The sequence below is a fragment of the Leptonychotes weddellii genome, chromosome 4 (assembly GCF_054177405.1).
Source record: "Leptonychotes weddellii isolate Sample4059 chromosome 4, ASM5417740v2, whole genome shotgun sequence".
In the NCBI taxonomy this organism is placed as follows: domain Eukaryota; kingdom Metazoa; phylum Chordata; class Mammalia; order Carnivora; family Phocidae; genus Leptonychotes; species Leptonychotes weddellii.
The window spans coordinates 114,658,957-114,677,449 of NC_138372.1; the positions used below are offsets into that span (position 1 = coordinate 114,658,957).

General features: G+C 45.6%; 1 protein-coding gene across 1 annotated transcript; it reads right to left on the minus strand.

The window, feature by feature from the left end:
* Positions 1-702: 702 nt before the first annotated feature.
* On the minus strand, positions 703-17,397 carry PRDM14 (PR/SET domain 14). The gene is made up of 7 exons (XM_006731675.3): positions 16,154-17,397; positions 15,512-15,565; positions 15,267-15,424; positions 13,781-14,051; positions 8,617-8,819; positions 4,156-4,257; positions 703-1,320 (listed from the first exon to the last, which is right to left on the minus strand). The coding sequence occupies exons 1-7, from the start codon at positions 16,851-16,853 to the stop codon at positions 1,093-1,095; spliced, it is 1,716 nt and encodes a 571-aa protein (XP_006731738.2). The 5' UTR covers positions 16,854-17,397; the 3' UTR covers positions 703-1,092.
* Between the last annotated feature and the right edge of the window lie 1,096 nt (positions 17,398-18,493).

An 18,493-nucleotide genomic window follows, 5' to 3' on the forward strand; every position in this document is an offset into this window, starting at 1 on the left:
CCCAAGGTTTGTTATCAGCCTCATGATAACTGATATGGCACATTTTTCTTTTCAGTGGGCCTCTTTTTTTTACATTCTATATACTAGTATGAACCGGCTAATTAGACCTGAAAAGAGTCCACTTGTCTCTCCATCAGGAATGAAATCAGGTTTGGGTCGCCTGGTGGTTCAGTCGGTTAAGCGTCTGCCTTGGGCTCAGGTCATCTCAGGGTCCTGGGATCGAGTCCCATTGGGGTCCTTGCTCAACAGGAAGCCTGCTTCTCCCTCTCCCTCTGTCTGCCGCTCCCCCTGCTTGTGCTCACTTGCTCTCTCTCTGACAAATAAATAAAATCTTAAAAAAGAAAAGAAAAGAAAAGAAATTGGGTTTAAAACTAGAGCAATACAAAAACATTTATTTTTTAGTCGATTGCAGTTCTAAACCTTTCTTCATTTGGTAATAATTTTTCTTCCCCAGTTACAAAGCTCACAGATGATGAGGTGGTGAATAAGTAACTTCTGCGTCCTCTGAGTAATTCTGTATGGTGCTAAACAAATTAACAGGCATTTGCCATGTGATGGGGGAAGGAGTGGGAACTAGGGGTTGAAAATGAATCCAAAAAAGATGGGAGATTAATTTATGTCTGAACACTTAGTTACAATACTAATGAAGCTCAAGGTTGAATGATTTTTAAAGACTTTATTCTATGAAGAATAGACCAGGTAATGGCCAGAGCCATATTACAACTGGGGACCCAAGGCAACTAGTAGAGAAAAGGTCTTTTCCATCACAAAATCAAACTCTACTCCCAGTCCCCAAAATAAAATATAGTCCCTCTCTCAGGGTTTGTGTTGAGTTTCCAGACCTGGAAGCTCAATATTAATAGCCAGCTCTCACTATTTCTAGATAAATTCACCAAAATTCCATTCTTGTGAAACACATTTCTGTGAAAGCTGGCGAAATAAATCTGATAAATTCAGTTTATTGGCCAGTTCCATTTTTCTATTTCTCATCTCAGTATAACGATCATCTGTTCATACAACACACCCAAAAGCAAGAAAAACGAAGACCGAATCCTAGCCTTTGGTTTTACATTGTCCCCATACTTCTGAGGGCTAGTAGCCTTCATGAAGCTTCACGTGGGAGTAGAATGCTTCTTGATCTGGGAAGGTTTTTCCACAGATGCTGCAAGAGCAGCCCTCATCCTCCTTGTGTGAACGTCGGACGTGACTGTCATGTGCAGCGTGGGATGCAAAAGATTTACCACAGTGCTTGCATTTGAAGGGCTTTTCCCCGGAGTGCTGCCTGATATGCGTGCGGAGGATGCTGGAGGCAGTGAACCTCTGCAGAGAACAAAAAGCAGAAGAAAAGGTAAACTTCCTTCACCTGGGCAGCCAACGTCTAGACAAAGGGCTTAATTTCACCATTACTGACCCTCAGTTCTCCAATGGATGAATCATGGATGAATCTGGGCTTTCAGGCTATAGAGCATGCTTGGTCAACAGTAGTAGCCTTAATAAAAAAGGGCTTGACTGACAGAGGCTCAGGAACCTCCATTTAAACAGGCAATTTCAATGCCGGTGGACCTAGGACCACAGCCCAAGAGAACGTGCATTACAGGAGTAACTACTATTGGCCAAGGTCTCTGCATCAGTCAGCATCTTACTGATTTTTTCTTTTCTTTTTTAAGATTTTATTTTTAGGTAAATCTTTCCACCCTACACGAGGCTCGAACTTACAACTCCAAGATCAAGAGTTGCCTACTCCACTGACTGAGTCAGCCAGGCTCTCCGGTTTCTTTCTTTTTTAACTTAAACTTTCTGAGGGGCACCTGGGTGGCTCAGTTGATTAAGAGCCGACTCTTGATTTTTGGCTCAGGTCACGATCTCAGGATTGTGGGGTCGAGCCCCATGTCAGGCTCTGCACTGGGCATGGAGCCTGCTTGGGATTCTCTTCCTCTTCAATCCACCCCTCCTCCCAGCTCACACATGCTGGCTCTCTAAAAAACAAACAAAAACTTAAAACTTTATTAGAGATTCTGTGTACCCTTTACCGAGTTTCCCTCAGTGCTTACCTCTTATACAACTATACTACAGTATCATAACCAGGATGCGGGTGTTGACCGTTCAGATACAGAACAATTTCATCAAAGGACGCCTCATGTTGCCCTTTTAGAGCCATACTGATCCCCCCCACTCCCACTTCTTTCTTAAGCCGTGGCCACCACTAACTAATCTGTTCTCCATTTCTATCATTTTATCACTTCAAGAGTATTACTTTTGGGATTGGCTCTTCTCACTGAGCATAATTCTCTGGAGATCCATGGAGGCTGGTGTGTGTACAACAGTCCATGCCTTTTTAATTGCTGAGTAGTACTCCCTGGTGAGGATGTACCCCAGTCTGTTCAACCACTTACCCGTTGAAGGACGTCTGGGTTGTTTCCGGTCTGGGTTCTCATGAATAAAGCTGCGACAAGCATTTGTGTTCAGGTTAAGCCTTCATTTCTGAGATAAGTGCCCAGGAGGACAATTGCTGGGTTGTATGGCAGTTAACGAGTTTAGTTTTTAGTGAAACTGCTGAACTTTTCCAGAATGGCTGTCACACCAGTACTTTGCTGTTTTTACATCTTCTCTTGGCCACTTCTGTTCTTTTCCTGATTTATAACCTTTCTCCTCATTCATTTCAGTACTATGCTCTGACCTTTGTCACTTTCAGGTAGTACATGAGAGATGTAATTACTCTGTTTTGGGGTCCACTGACAGTGACAGAAAACACCAGGTGAAACTGGTGGCTTCAGATTTGGGGCGCTGGGAGAGAAGCACCACACACTGAGGGGGGTTCTGGAGTTGGGTCACTACCTAGTAAGGTGCACAAGCTATACTTGTTTGGAACATGGTCAGTCTTTATCAGCATAAGTAACTGGAGTCTAAACCGGGATGCTGAATAACTCGTTCATGTCCTAAGTGGATTTAATTCCCCTTCAGTGCATCCCTCAACCCCAGCTGAGCTAGAAGTCCAAGGTGGGGATCAGAGTAAGAACTCTAGAAACAGGATGTGTTGTGGGGCTACTTTGATCTTGCTCTGGAAATCCTGCTGGACAGAATTTATCCCTCAGGATAGCCTGCCTTTTTCCTACAAATGCACGGTCATCTCCTTCAGTCTGTGGTGGTTGCACCTGGTCTACTTCTATCTCAGCCGCATTTCTCTCTGTTGATAATTTCCATGCTGTTGACATGCAATTTCTTTGGCAGTATTGTTTCCCTAAGCCTGGTACAGTCAATGTTTTATGCTGCTGTGAGAGGCTTAGATGGCCTACATTTCTTTTATGGCTTTATTATAAAAAATTTAAGTAACTTGATGATAGGATCAGTCTATCCTAGTGCTATCCAATAGGACTTTCTGCAGGGACGGAAACGTTCTATGTCCATGCTATCCAGTTTGGTGGTCACTAGCCACATGGGGTTATTGAGCACTTAAAATGTGGATTGTGCAACCAAAGTATGGAATTTTTCCATTTTATTTCATTCTTATTAAATTAAATAGTCACATATGGCTAATGGCTAACTAAGCATTGGACAGTATAGATGTTTATCATCAAAATAGGACATGAGGTGTTTTGGTATAATTTCTAAAGCATGGTCAAACTATGGTTCTATTCTAGCAATCCCTAACCACATATTTGTCTCTTCATTTTTATCATTCAATATTCCGTATAATGTACATTAGTTTCCACTTTGGCAACGTTGGTCTAGAAAGTTGAGAATCTGTGCTCTTAAATACTATGTAATCATGTCTGCAATCATCAGGTCTCCCTGTAAACTAGGGGCGTGTTTTTTTTTTTAATTTTGTTTGTTTATTTAAGTAATCTCTACATCCAATGTGGGGCTTGAACTGCCCGACTCTGAGATCGAGAGTCTCATGCTGTACCGACTGAGCCATCCCAGCACCCCCAGGGGTGTATTTCATTACACATGTCTTAAATGCCAATTTGGTCATAGGGAGGTCCCATCTGACCATCTTAAGCAAACTGGAGCATTTTTTAGGGGTGGAAATGGGGACTGGACTGATAATGGACTAATCAAGATCTCCTTATAAGCCAGGCTTTATGCTTCAAGTTCTTATCCATGAACATCCAAACAGGGCTCAAGGCAGATCCCTTGGAAGGAGGTTCCATTTACCTTTGTACAATACACACACTGATATGGTCTGTCTCCAGAGTGGACTCTTGTATGTTTGTTCAGGCTGGAAGACTGAGAGAAACATTTCCCACACGTAGAACACTAAGGTGTAAAAAAACCACACAGTTAAAATCAACGTCTTCATTTTACCATTATGTTTTTCTGGGAGTAAAGGTGAAATATTGTATTTATCCAGTGCATGTCTGTAGGCAGAGGTTACAGAACTCAGACTGAGGGGCCTTTAAGGTAGTGGAAAGACAACCCAGGGCCACACTGATGATTCTGGAAGTATGGGTTCTGGTCAGATGTTTGAGTTAATACTGCAAAAGAACAGATCAAATATAAAGCCTAAATATATGATTTGGAAGATAAGATTAGGGGGCTCTCTGTGAATGAGGACAAAAAAAATTAAAAGTTAAGCACAGGGAGGTAGATTCAACCTAATATCTGGCCAAAAGGAGTTCCAGGAGAGAACAAAGATCTAGAAGACAGGAAATAACCAAAGAATGAACAAGAAAATGCCTGTCAGTTTAGGACTCGTGCCTTCAAATGGAAAGAGTACTTTGTACTTCACTGATTACAAAGCAGGAAAAAAAGAAAAAGACATCCAACCTGACATGTTCTGTTAAAATTTCAGAATTCCAAAGATAAAGAACAATTTCCACAAAGAAGAAAACCAGTTACTTATAAACCGGTAAGAAACAAATTGCCATCAAATGATAAGAGAAAACAGAAAGATGCCTTGAAGGTTTTTGAAAATCTTTTCTAAAACTCTGTATCTAGCCAAACTATCAAAAACATATGCAAGTAGGGCACCTGGGTGGCTCAGTTGGTTGGGTGACTGCCTTCGGCTCAGGTCATGATCCTGGAGTTCCGGGATTGAGTCCCGCATCGGGCTCCCTGCTCAGCGGGGAGTCTGCTTCTCCCTCTGACCCTCCTCCCTCTCATGCTCTCTGTCTCTCATTCTCTTTCTCAAATAAATAAAATCTTTAAAAAAAAAAAAACATATGCAAGTAAAATATCCTCAAAGAAGGGGCATCTGGGCAGCTCAGTCGGTTAAGTGTCTGACTCTTGATCTCAGCTCAGGTCTTCATCTCGGGGTTGTGAGTTCAAGCCCTGCACTGAGCTCCATGCTGTGTGTGGAGCCCACGTAAAAGAAAAAAAAGGACTCAAAAAATATCATTACACAATTAAAAAACTACATTTTCCACTTGTAATTAGAAATCCTAGCAAAAACAAAAAGAAGTCAAAAACAAAATACAAAGAAAGTTAGAAGTCTGGCATAATTTTGAGCAATTGATGGAATATGAGTAACAGTGATTTTTGGAAAAACAGGCTTTTCTCCATTGGTCAGGAATTTCAGGAGGTTGGAGAGAAAGGACATTCTGAATTCCTGGATAAACTTTTGGGACTCATTGTTATGAACTACAGGGACGTCCTCTGACAGTGTTGTGTTCTTCATTAATTTTGCTCGACAAATCATCTGAAAAGGAGGTACCTCCTTTAATAAGTCGTGTAGCTTCTACTTTTTTCTTAACAAACACCCTTTGATCTAGCTGCAGCAAATCTGACAAATATCCTAAGTGGTGTATATCCCATCAGGTTAAGATCACTTGCTGTGCTAACTAAAAAAGAAAATGCTACCAATTAAAATTATGGCATACCATCACTTGTTAAGCACATTCAGTTTCAGAAAACATGTTTCAGAAACATAAAAACCTAGAATTGATAAAATATGGCTTGTAAAATATTATTACAAAAACATGTAGCAATAGAAGTATTTTCCAAGGACATACATGGACAGATCACAGGACAAATACAGAGTGCCAATAAAATATAGTTTAAACATTTAAACCACATTATTAATTAAGATGCAAATTAAGGCAAGGTACCATTTTCATCTATCACAATGGCAACAGGAAAGGACAGTGGTATTGTAGGAGACCCCATGTTGCCTACTCCACTGCAACCCCCCGGGGCCGTGCTATAAATCGACACCTTCTCCAGAAAGCTGTTTAGTGCCTTAATTCAAGCCTTCAAATTGTACATACCCTTTGATCCAGTTTTTCTACTTCTAGGAATCTATCCCATCAAACATGGGATCAAACATGGATAACAGAGATAACGATTTCTATATAATATTGTTCACTGTAGACATACTGGGGGAAAATTCACACAGCAGGAGATTGTTTAAATAAACAAAGGCACATCCATCTCATACACTGATGCAGTCATTACTATGTTTATAAATTATTTGTGATGTAGTGTTAAGTCAGAAAAGTAGCCTCGGGGCACCTGGTTGGCTCAGTTGGTTGGGCAACTGCCTTCGGCTCAGGTCATGATCCCGGAGTTCCGGGATGGAGTCCTGCATTGGGCTACTTGCTCAGCGGGGAGTCTGCTTCTCCCTCTGACCCTACCCCCTCTTGTGCTCTCTCTCTCAAATAAATAAAATAAAATCTTAAAAAAAAAGTAGCCTCATAATAACCCCAAGTATATTAAAAATACCTGCATGTTCACATACACAAAAAGAAAAAAATTACACCTTTAAATGTCTTAACATGGGTCATGGCATATCAGGTGGCTTGTTTTGTTTTCTCCAAATTATATTTACCAAGCGTACATTCTTTTCTCATGTTAAAAAATAAAAATTAGAAATAAAAAACTAAATGTTTACCAAGTGAAACTATGAAAATCGCTCTTGGCTTTGTTTTTTGTGTTTTTTTTTAAAGATTTTATTTATTGGGCACCTGGGTGGCTCAGTGGTTAAGCGTCTGCCTTCAGCTCAGGTCGTGATCCCAGGGTCCTGGGATCGAGCCCCACATCGGGCTCCCTGCTCGGCGGGGAGCCTGCTTCTCCCTCTCCCACTCCCCCTGCTTGTGTTCCCTCTCTCACTGTATCCCTCTCTGTCAAATAAATAAATAAAATCTTTAAAGATTTAAAGGGAGTGCAGGTCCCCCTTCAGATCACTACATTTGTATCTTTTTTTTTTTTAAAGATTTTATTTATTTATTTGACAGAGAGAGACACAGCGAGAGAGGGAACACAAGCAGGGGGAGTGGGAGAGGGAGAAGCAGGCTCCCCGCCGAGCAGGGAGCCCGATGTGGGGCTCGATCCCAGGACCCTGGGATCACGACCTGAGCTGAAGGCAGACGCTAAACGACTGAGCCACCCAGGCGCCCCTTGGCTTTGTTCTTAATCATACTCCCAAAATGACAGCTAGCAGTTTGATGCGTTACTTTCTGTTTTTCCATTTGTGTGTGAACATCATGCATATCATACCTAATAAGTCATTTCAAATGGCATCATTATATACAAATTCTGCAACTTGTTTTGGCTTATTAAGCAAAACATAATTTATACAACCAGTTCCATGTTGATGAACATGCGTTATCTAACTTTCTGTCAGAATACTGGAGTGTAACTTTTTCCTTTTTCCCTGTCAAGGGGTTAGAAATAATTTCACCGTCTTAATACTTCAAATGTGCTTAGAATTCTGGTAAGTATGTGCTTTTCTGTTGGAAGTGGGATTTGGAGGGGTCCGGGCTGGCATGGATATCTTTGTAGATCTGGACCACCAAGGGATTGTTGAAAACTAATTGTATTAAATGTCTTTTGATGAGCAAAAAGGAGTTCTTAAGATTATTGTAAAAATACACTTTACGGGAGTAAATAATACAGTGATTGATTGGGATTCTTCTAGAAGCTAAGCTATGAACAGGAGGTGGTGGGTAAGGGCAATTTTATGAAAATTACTCTCCGTTTTCAAAAGAACAAGACTGGGACTCTGGAGTTACTCAGGTGGTAGCCTCATCACCTAGTCCTGACAGGGCCGCGAGTCAAACCCACATATGTCTGCACCCAAGTCCCATCCTTTCTTCTAGATAAGCCCAATGGTCGCTTGTACTGTTCTGCACCAAGCCTGGCAGAGCGACCAGCTATCTGGAATGGCAGAAAACGGCTCCCTATTGCCATTGTTGCTTTCCTTCCTGACAAAATCCTTGGCGTGCCACACAGGCCTTCCATTCCCTGGGCCATGCCCATGTTCATCTTTGTCTACAATTGTCAATATGCCCACATAGATTATGGAACAAGGTGCAGTTACCACAAAGCACATGCCAGCCTCCTTCCCGCCTGGAACGTCTCAACCCTCTCCCCGTCCCCAACTAACCTTGCCTTGGATAAAAATCAGACACCCTATTGTCCTTCTGGACTCAGCTCAAGGCCACCTCCTCCGTGAGACCTCTCTCACAACCCATGTGTCCAGGTAGAAGCTAGCACTCTGTCACTGGGCTGGCTCATGTCTGCCCTTCCACGGCACTATCCCCTCTTTCACAGACCCTGTCTCATCAAGCACTCTGTCCCAGCAACTCATACCCAGGAGTGTGTACTCAGGGGTTGGAGGAAGGAGCAGAAAGCCGCAGGAGTCATGGGCCGTCCATGATTCACCGCCCTCCTTCTTACCTTGTGAGGCCGGTGCTTCTCATGAACGTGAAGGACATGGATCCGGAGCCGGTCCCGCTTCTCAAAGGATCGTTTGCAGAGATTGCAGGGAAATTTCCTGTCACCCTTGTCCACACATGGGGTGTACTTGAGATGCTTATCTCTGTAATATTTGTAGGTAAATACTTTTCCACATCTTTCACATCTGTAGCCCTCTGCAGACTCTGTCAAACACAGGGGAATAAGGGCCAATGGCTTTATCAGCTCCCATCCCTCATTCTTACTTCCTCCAAGAGGATTTTTAAAAACTTTGCATTACAGAAATTTTAAACATATACTAAAGTCAAAATAATGGCACGATAAACCCTCATGTGCTCAACACCAAGCTTTCACAATGACCAACTCATAGCTAATTTTGTTTTCATTTCTATCATTTGCCTCCATGACTATTTCAATACTAATTATCATTTGGTTCATAAATACCTCAAATTGTAATGTTTTAAAGATAATATTTTTTAGGGGCGCCTGGGTGTCTCAGTCGGTTAAGCGACTGCCTTCGGCTCAGGTCATGATCCTGGAGTCCCAGGATCAAGTCCCACATCGGGCTCCCTGCTCAGCAGGGAATCTGCTTCTCCCTCTGACCCTCTTCCCTCTCGTGCTCTCTCTTTCAAATAAATAAATAAAATCTTTAAAAAAAAAAAAGATAATACTTTTTAAAAAGTAGTAACCGTATTGCCATTGTCATACCTAAACAATTAACTCTGATTCCTGGAAGAAATACATGTGTATACCCATACGTGTAATTATTTTCCAATCAGTTCAATTTCGGATTCAGTCTTCTTGTTGTCTATGGTTTGTTATGTCTGTTCAATCTCTTAATTTGTAGGCTCTCCCTCCCCTTTGTTCCCTGAAATGTATTTGTCGAAGCCCTGCCTCCAGCCCTATTTAAGAGCAGTTCAACCCTACAGTTCTTTTTTTTTTTTAAGATTTATTTATTTGAGAGGAGAGAGCAAGAGAGAGCATGAGCATGAGCAGGGGGAGAGGGAGGGATGGAGGGAGAGGGAGAAGCAGATTCCCCTGCTGAGCAGGGAGCCCAACGAAGCTGGCTCAATCCCAGGACCCTGAGATCATGACCTGAGCAGATGCTTAGAAGGCAGACATTTAACCCACTTAACTGACTGAGCCACCCAGGTGCCCCCCCAACCCTACAGTTCTTGAACACACTCTTGACTGGCATGTGTTAGGAGGTTAGGTTAATATACCAAACATACGTACTGTGTTCCTTTCAGATCAGCCTAAACTCTAAGTTCAAAGCAGTTCACCTCGGTCAATGATGAACACAGGACAATGATGGACACCAATAGCTTACTTCCTAGGCTTCACAAGGGCTGTTCCATTTGACCCCATTTACAAAGTCTTAGGCACTTGTTTAGCTTTTGGTTTACTTCCCTGAACTTCTGGAAAAGATTCCAGAGTTAGAACCAAAATGTATGGAGTAAGGATGACAATTATCTTGCCTTCCCTTGTATTCACAGGGTTATCATGATGATTAATTTAATCCTGTCACTTATTGAGCTCTTACCAATATGAGTGATACTATCAATGAGTAATAGACTTAAGACCCAGAAAGGTAAATCTGTTTTTATCAATGGAGGAGGGAGGGGGAGAGAGGTTAGAGAGGGTTCAGCCGACTCTAGCAAGGGAGGCCCCAGGTCCAGGGGTGTCTATTGTTGGGGGAGGGCAGAGGACCAGGGCCACCTACAAAAGCATGCTGAGGACACTCTGGATTCCAGAGGATCAAGTGGCTTTGACTGTGAATGCATCACTGAGACCTCATTGTCTGGCCCCAGGGAGGGACAGAAGAGCCAGCAGTAAGTATATGCAAGAGTCTGGAGATGGAAATTTTCTTAGCATCAGGACTGCAGGGAAGCTATCCATCAGGGGCTTTGTTAGTTGACAACTACATCCCAGGCACGTTTAACAGGTGGCTAAGGAAATAAACCATTCATTAAGTAAATAACCAGGAAGGCAACCGCCAACCCCAGGACTATCCATTGCCCGGGATGTCTATCACTTTCATTGAGGTGCTAATACTCTCAGAATTCCCTTGCTGGGATGGTTTTAGCTCAGAGCTAGCATTTTCATTGGTCAGAAATACCTGGCCTTCCTGCTCCAGCAGTGGGAAGAGAGGGTCTACAAGATAGGGATCAGTGATCTTTACAAATCAAAGCACTAAAGCACACCAAAATTCAGAATGATGGTTCAATAGTGAGTTTGCAGAAGAACTGCTCAGGCAAAAAAGTGACACAGACACTCTTACTAATTAGGGTTCGGCTGCCTACATTTTCTGCTCAGGTCTTTGGAAATTTAACTTAACCTAATAATTTTATCCTGTTCCCTTTCCTTCTTTCTTCTCTTCCCCCCACCCCACCTCGGTCAACCACTCTTTTTAGCCAAGGGGTTTCCCAATATAATAGACAATGATGCTTCCTGCCCCACCACACACAGTTCAGAGTTTGGTATAGATTAAGAGTTGTCTTCACATTCCACACCTCCATCCCCCAAAACACACACTCCGCAGGCTTGCATACTCAAATAACCCGCCCACATAGGGTCCAGACTCTTTCCTCCCACTCAAGACCTGAAAGGGGGAAGTTCACACCAATCCTCACCAAAAGCCTTTGAGGAAAGCAGTTCTTTTGAGAGGACAGAGGAATTTTCATTTTTCTTTCCTTTTTAATCCTATCCAAAACCACTCACAATAGAAAACAAATGAATTCATCCATAATTCTTTCCATCAAATTGAATTGTTTACCAATTTCCTTCCACACATTGTCTCAAATATGTATTCAACCCCATTCACTATCATAAGCCCTCACCCCTGTTCCTTGTTACCAAATGGGGATTTCTGCATATTATTCTATATGTTAATATATCATCATTTACGTAAGAATTATTCTACTATTGAGGGGCGCCTGGGTGGCTCAGTCGTTAAGCGTCTGCCTTCGGCTCTCAAGTCATGATCCCAGGGTCCTGGGATGGAGTCCCACATCCCGCATCCCGCATCCCCCCGCATCGGGCTTCCTGCTCAGCGGGGAGCCTGCTTCTCCCTCTCCCAACTCCCCCTGCTTGTGTTCCCACTCTCGCTGTCTCTCTGTCAAATAAATAAATAAATAATCTTAAAAAAAAAAATTATTCTACTGTTGAGCATTTTGGTTGTTTGTGATTTTTCACTAATATGGATGGTGCTGTAGTAAAAATCCTTGAGGACAAAAGCTTTCCCTTCTGGACTATTTTCTGAAGACAAATTTCCAGAAGAGTATTACTGAGAAATCAAAAGTTATGATCATTGTAATAGCTCAAAACATAATGTTAAGTACTTTTTCAAAAAGATGTTTATATTTTTTGTGAGTTATCTAGCATGTGTTTTTCTCAAATCTATTTTTCACTTTTGTTTCAAAAACAATCAGTACACTTTGGAAGTGCCCAAAAAGACTTACTTGGTTTGGTGCTAAGTAAGAGACAACCGTGAGGTCCACGGACTTTAGGGAGTCTCACAATCTCACCGCTACCCCCGACTTACCCCCACGCCATTCACATGTTGGGGTAGCAGGAAGATAGTTTACCAAAACAATTCTGACAGGACCTCATTATTTGGACTCTTGGAACAAGAGGCTGTTCATCATTCACTGTCTAATCCCGGTGAGCATGTCCTTTTTCCTTTGGCTTCACCATTAGCCAAACCTGGAATGCCTTCCGTCTCCCAGCCCAACACATGTCACCCCTAAGCAGCTTCTCCCATGTTGGTCCTAACATCATCTGCTTTCATTCAATATACATTGGGATCCAGAAGGTGATATTAAGGTGTTTAGGATTATTTCCTGCCCTGAAGGTTCTCAGTTTGCAAGGGAGATATGCATGCAGACAATCACCATAGTGTGTGATGAAAGCAATTCACTTTTCTTTTTTAACCTGTTACTTATTACATTTATTTTTTTTTTTTAAGATTTTATTTATTTATTTGAGAGAGAGAGTGAGAGAGAGAAAGAGCACAAGAGGGGGGAGCGGGAGAGGGAGAAGCAGACTCCCCGCCGAGCAGGAAGCCCGATGCGGGACTCGATCCCGGGACTCCAGGATCATGACCTGAGCCGAAGGCAGTCGCTTAACCAACTGAGCCACCCAGGCGCCCACTTATTACATTTATTATAACATAATAAGGTGGTCTTCCATCCTATTACACACATTATAGTAATTTGCATTTATCTCACACCACCTACTAGATCAGGGATTCCCAAGCTTTTGTGTATGTAAAGATCAGTCAGAGAGCATTTTAAAAATGCAAATTCCAGAGGCTCACTCCCAGGGAATGGGTTGCTGGTCCTCTAGCTTCTTGCTGCTCGCATGTGGTCCAGGGGCCAGCAGCATCAGCTTCCCCTGGAAGCTTGATAGAAATGCAGAAATCTCAGATGCCAGCTCTGAATGAGAATCTGCATCTTTCCAAGATCCCCAGATATTCACATCCACATTAAAATTTGAGAGTGAGAGTCTAGCTCAATGCTTCTCAAAGGTCACTAAGATCCACAGTAAGAAAGACATTTTATATTTGAGACTTAGCTACCGTACACACACACATCTCCATCTGAAACAACAACTTCAGGAAAACAATGCTTACTTTTACTTGAGATTCACATCGACATTTTCTATTCTACTGTATTCTAATTCCTTTTTTTCTTTAAAGATGGTCTAAACCACTAAATTGATTTTCCACCACATTAAGATATTGCAACCCCCATTTGAAAAGCCCTGCTCTAGAGCTTTGATGGAGTCATCACTGTATTAGTCTGAGCAGAGATGAATCAGAAATTGGCTCACCTAGGCAAGGGGTTGCATCCATTTATTTTGCTTGTATTTTTTCTCTGGAAGGAGGTGAAGGGGAAAAAAAAAGGTTTTCTTGTGAACAGAAGTAGCTTCAGCAGCTTTGGAAAGGTAAGGGCATTTTCCTCCAGCTGGGTAGTGCCCCCTGGTTAGAGACACGCTCAGTTTAGTCTCCTGGGCATTAGCCTCTGGGGGGGAGGAGCTCCAGAGGTCAGCGGTGATGCCGCAGGAGGGGGGGGTTCATGTTCAGAAAAGAGCCAAGTCCTTCCACTGAAGAGCCTCACTGGGAAAGGCAAAGGTGTGCACTCACCTTCAGAGGGCCCAGGCGCCTGCTTCCCCTGCTCCGTAACCTGAAGGCTCACAGGAATGTCCAAAAACTTTTCATAGCAGTCTCCGTACCACACCAGGAGCTCTTGGTTCTGGCAGATCTCCTTGCAGCTTTCATAAAAGATCTGCCCTTGACACTGCACTGCGACTAGGTTCTGCTCCTTGGGGAAACGGGCACAGTTGACATAGGACATCCAGTTGCCTGAACCTCCTTTTCCATCTATAAAGTGACTCAAATGACCATCTTCAAAGATCTAAAAATAAAATAAAACATGAAGTTTAAAATGCACTTTTTTTTTGGCCTAACCTGTAAAGTAAAATCACTTATTAAAAATTTATAGTCCAAATCTCATGCTTGAATCCACTAAATACATTTATTATTATTTATTAATATTATTAAAGCCCAAATAGATTTATCAAGCATATCTCTATAGGTGCTGTGACGTTTTTTAAAGATTCTTACTTTCATCCCTTGCTTAATTTCCAAATCTCTATAGTATGTTAATTCCATAAGCAGAGAAAAGGGGAACAGAAGGTTGCATTTATTTTTTTTATTTTTGAAAGATTTTATTTATTTATTTGACAGAGAGAGACACAGCGAGAGAGGGAACACAAGCAGGGGGTGTGGGAGAGGGAGAAGCAGGCTCCCCGCGGAGCAGGGAGCCCAACGCGGGGCTCCATCCCAGGACCCTTGGGATCACGACCCAAGCCGAAGGCAGACGCCCAACGACTGAGCTACCCAGGTGCCCCAGGAGGTTGCGTTCAATGCACAACGTAAAGACAACCAATTAGTTCTGTGCTTTATCCCCATCTAGTTGTCATGCATATTAGTGGAGCGAAACTTAATTCTTTCTCTGCTGTGTGCAATCCCACTGTCTCCCATGTTTTGTTATTATATATAAGCAACTCTGTGGTTAACATCTTCCACACAGTCTGAATTTCAGATTACCTTCCTAAACTATACTCCTAGAAGTAGAAATTCAGGGTCAAGGGGAGGGATCTGATATATTCTGACAAACTGGAGTCCTACCAGCATGCCCCAAACAGAATCAAGAGTATCAGTTTTTCAAAATCCATAGCTAATTTCACAGGCAAATGATAGCACAAATTTTAAAATGTGTTTTTCCTCTCTTTGGCATATTCTCAGCACCAGCGTATAACCTCTGAAGCATCTGGCGTTGCCTATAAATGTAGACAAATATTAGTTCTTTAAATGTGTAGTTCATCGCTACCCTTCACAGATGAAAACGATTTAAGGCAGCACGAAACACAAAGAATGAACGCAGAAGTGCTTTCTTGGGGGAAGGAGCATCTGCTTTTCCTTCTCTTTATATTGCAAAACGGGCAGCAGTGACAGCAGAGTGTGCCCTCTCCCAGGCTGGGATTCCCCCGGAGGCCCAGAAGCCAACATTGTTCCCCATCAGCATCATTTCCCACTTTGTCGACCCACCAGAAACATATTCATTTACCTCCCACATCAGAGAATTGTCTCCATAGGTCTTGACTTCACTGGCGTTGACCACTTTACCTTGAAAGGGCCCAAACCTGACTCCTTTGGCGATGAGGCTACTGCAGAACACACCAAAATGTCGTACCTCACCGAATGTCGTCTGCTTGAGGCACAGACCTAGGGCAAAGCCAAGGCGGGAAAGCCAGTGAGGAAACTGACTGTATTCGTTCAAGGACAGAAATCCAGGCAAGAAGCCCTGCCTACCTTCTGGTAGTTGAAGGGAGTCTTTATCCAGAGTTCGACAGAGAGAATCGGATCCTAGAAGAAAGGGTTAAAATTTTATTTTTCACAAGGTTTTTCCCTCCCCACTTCTTGGAGGTAACCATTATCCTGAGTTTGAGGTTTATCCTTTATATTTTTTCCTGCTCCTTTTACATATAAAATTTCTCATTTGAGACTCAGAACAACCCTTGCAAGGTTTTGTAATTAACCCCATTTTGCAAATTTAAAGAACTTGAGAATCCGAGATAATGCCGACTTTGATTGACTAAGGTCAAGACAGATGACGAGGCTGGGACTCTGAGTAGGAATTGCATGAGGCTCTCAAGGAGATACCTGGTACGTCCTGGCAGAATCTGATCCCAGCTGACAAGTCCCCTGTGTGAACCATGTCTCTCTTGACCCTCAGCTCCCACTAAAACCAACCTTAGGAATCATGCATTTAGGTAAGTAGAGCCTCAGAAGTGAGCCTGGCCTCCCCAGGCTCCATATTCTGATGGGAAGTAGATAACACTTCCCCACTGGACTTGGACGGTCTCGGATCCACCTTGATGTCCTCCTTCCCCACTCCTGCTCCCACCTCTATTCCCATTCAACCTGACTCCCGCCCCATGTGACCACCTTTACCAGAGCTGTCTGTGGGGACCAGGAAGCCGGAAATTGCATGGTGTAGAGGGGCTGAGTGCTCCACGCTGGGAATGACCCCGAACAGAACTAAGTGCAGGTCTTCCTGGGTGAAGTGGTAACGGCGAGACGACTTCCCTGGTTGGTTCGGGAGTTTGGAGCCCTCCTCAGACCGCTTGCTGGGGGAACAAGGTAATAACTGGGGCGTCTTCAGCCCCTCAGGTAGCAGGGAAGCATTCACAGCCGACGGCGGAATTAAAATCTCAGGTCCACAGCACTGGCCACTGTCGCTTCGGCCACCAATGTGGCCCAAGTCTGCACTGGTGGCGCCTGTATACTCGTGGTTGCTGTTGAAGCGTGGCACCTCTCTGGGAAGGTGGGGAACTGGGTACCACGGCGGCAGCTTGCTGTACCAGGGCAGATCGTAGAGCGGCTCCCTCTGCAGGGCCACGTTGGAGCTCAGCAAGGGAGGCGCGGCCCGGAAGGAGAAGGCGGGCAAAGCGTGGGATGCAGACACGGCGGCCTCCAGCTGCGGGAAAGGTTGGAAATCTCCCTCCGCAGCGCTTAGCATGTTCCCATAGTGGCCATAGGGCGGGAAAGGCATGTAGTATGCGTCCAGGTGTTGGGGGCTGCGCTGGAGCCTCTCAGGCGCGTAGCCCATCTTGTCCTGGGGTCCGGCCTCACCTGACGGCCGCAGAGACATTCCCGGCAACAGCGCGCGGCGCGTCTGCGGGGAGAAAGCAAGCGCAGCTGAGGGGCGCGGGGCGCTGCGGCCCTGCTCCCACCTGCCTACCCTCCACCATCCAAGCTAGCCCCGGGTCCGAGGGAATCGCAGAAAGCTCCCAATTCGATCCCGCCAGCCCTACCCCACAAACAAGGCGAAACAAAACAAAACAATAACAAAACTGCAATGCAAGCAAACACGCAAAACCCCGAACGAAAACCTCCCGGGATCTTGCTCGACTCCAAGTTCCCGGTTAAGTGTCGCTTTTGCCTTCCCTCTGCAAGCACGCCTTGACCAAGCACAGTTGGTTTCCAACAACCCATTCTCTACATCCGGCCCCAAACCCGGCTCCTGCAAAAATCCGTTTCAAGTTCCCTCTTCCGCCCTCTTCTCTGTCCAACAAAACTTTTACAGGGTCAGTCGGAGCCCCCGGGCCCTCCCACTCCAGCGGCCGGGAGCCGAGCGCAAGGCCTTACTTGGGCTTTGGGGCAGGCGGCGGCTCCAGGCGCTCCCGGGTACCCAGAAGCGAAGGAAGGGCCAAGGGCCCCCGGCCAGTTCGCGCAGAAAGAGACGCGCTCCCCGAGCCCGGTGGCAGGTCCGGAAGGCCGCCCCTCCTCGAGCCCCGGGTCTGACCCCGCGGACCCAGGGGCCCGGCTGCCGCGACGAGGAGGGCGCCACCTTCGGCTCCGCTCAGAGCTCCGCAGCCCGCGCCGGGCTTGCCACGTGGGCCGAGTCCCGCCACATTCCCCAAGTCCCTCCGGGAACTCTGGTCACCCCACCTGGGGCTTTAGGGAGACTGGGGTCGCCTCTCGGGGGCAGACGAGGACGAGCCTCAGGCCAGGTGGGAGAGAAGCCTCGGCGGCCACCGCCCCTACCCCGAAAGGATGGCGTTTTAAGGGACACAAGTTCACCAAGGCCGAGGAATGGAGCCCCTTCAGGGCCGGCGGGTCTCGAGGGCAAGATCAATGAGCCCAATAAGGAAACCCAGCAGGGTCGTGACTCAGAAATTAAAGAACACGGGGTCAGGAGGAGAGGTCAGCCACGACGAAGGCATCTGCCATTCTCCTCCTGAGCCTCCCCTGACCGCAAAGATACGCCACTTGCGGGTTGCAAGCCACTTTAAGGAGTGAAAGCCCCAAGAGGGCAAAACGGCCAGGCAGGATGAACTGCGCTAGCGCCTGCTTCCTGCGCTCCCCAACCGCCCCGGCGGACGACGGCCCCGGGCCACCGCGGCGCCCCAGCCCGGCACCCACCTTCGAGAGCGCCGCCGCCGGGCGGGCGCCTCCAGGACCCTGAGGGCGGCGCGGGCTCCGCACCAGTAGGCTTCGGGCGGGCCGGGAGGGTCGAGCGGGGGTTTAAAAGGGCGGCGGGCGGGCGGGGCCGCGGGGCATAGAGGGCGAGGGTGGGGAAGGGACGCGGCCCACGCAGGTCCCCAGCCGGTCTCCTCCCCGCCCACCGCAGCCATTGGCCGACGCTCCCCTAGCCCTCCAGTCCCCAGGGGGTCGCGCATTTAACTCCTCAGGCCTCCAACCCCTCCCCGGGACCCTTCCGGGAGCGCTCGCCCTCCGGTTTCCGCGGCTGGCACTATTGCCCCTCCGGACTTGCCGGCTGCGGGAGCA

Bases quoted from the DNA above. Each gene is read 5' to 3' on its own strand.
- PRDM14 (XM_006731675.3), bottom strand. From the start codon at position 16,853: ATGTCTCTGCGGCCGTCAGGTGAGGCCGGACCCCAGGACAAGATGGGC. The intron at 14,052-15,266 runs GTAAATGAATAT...TTTTATTTTTAG, and splicing joins ACAATTCTCTGATGTGGGAG to ATCTTTGAAGATGGTCATTT. The intron at 1,321-4,155 runs GTAAATGGAACC...TGTTCTCTGCAG, and splicing joins AGTGTGTGTATTGTACAAAG to AGGTTCACTGCCTCCAGCAT.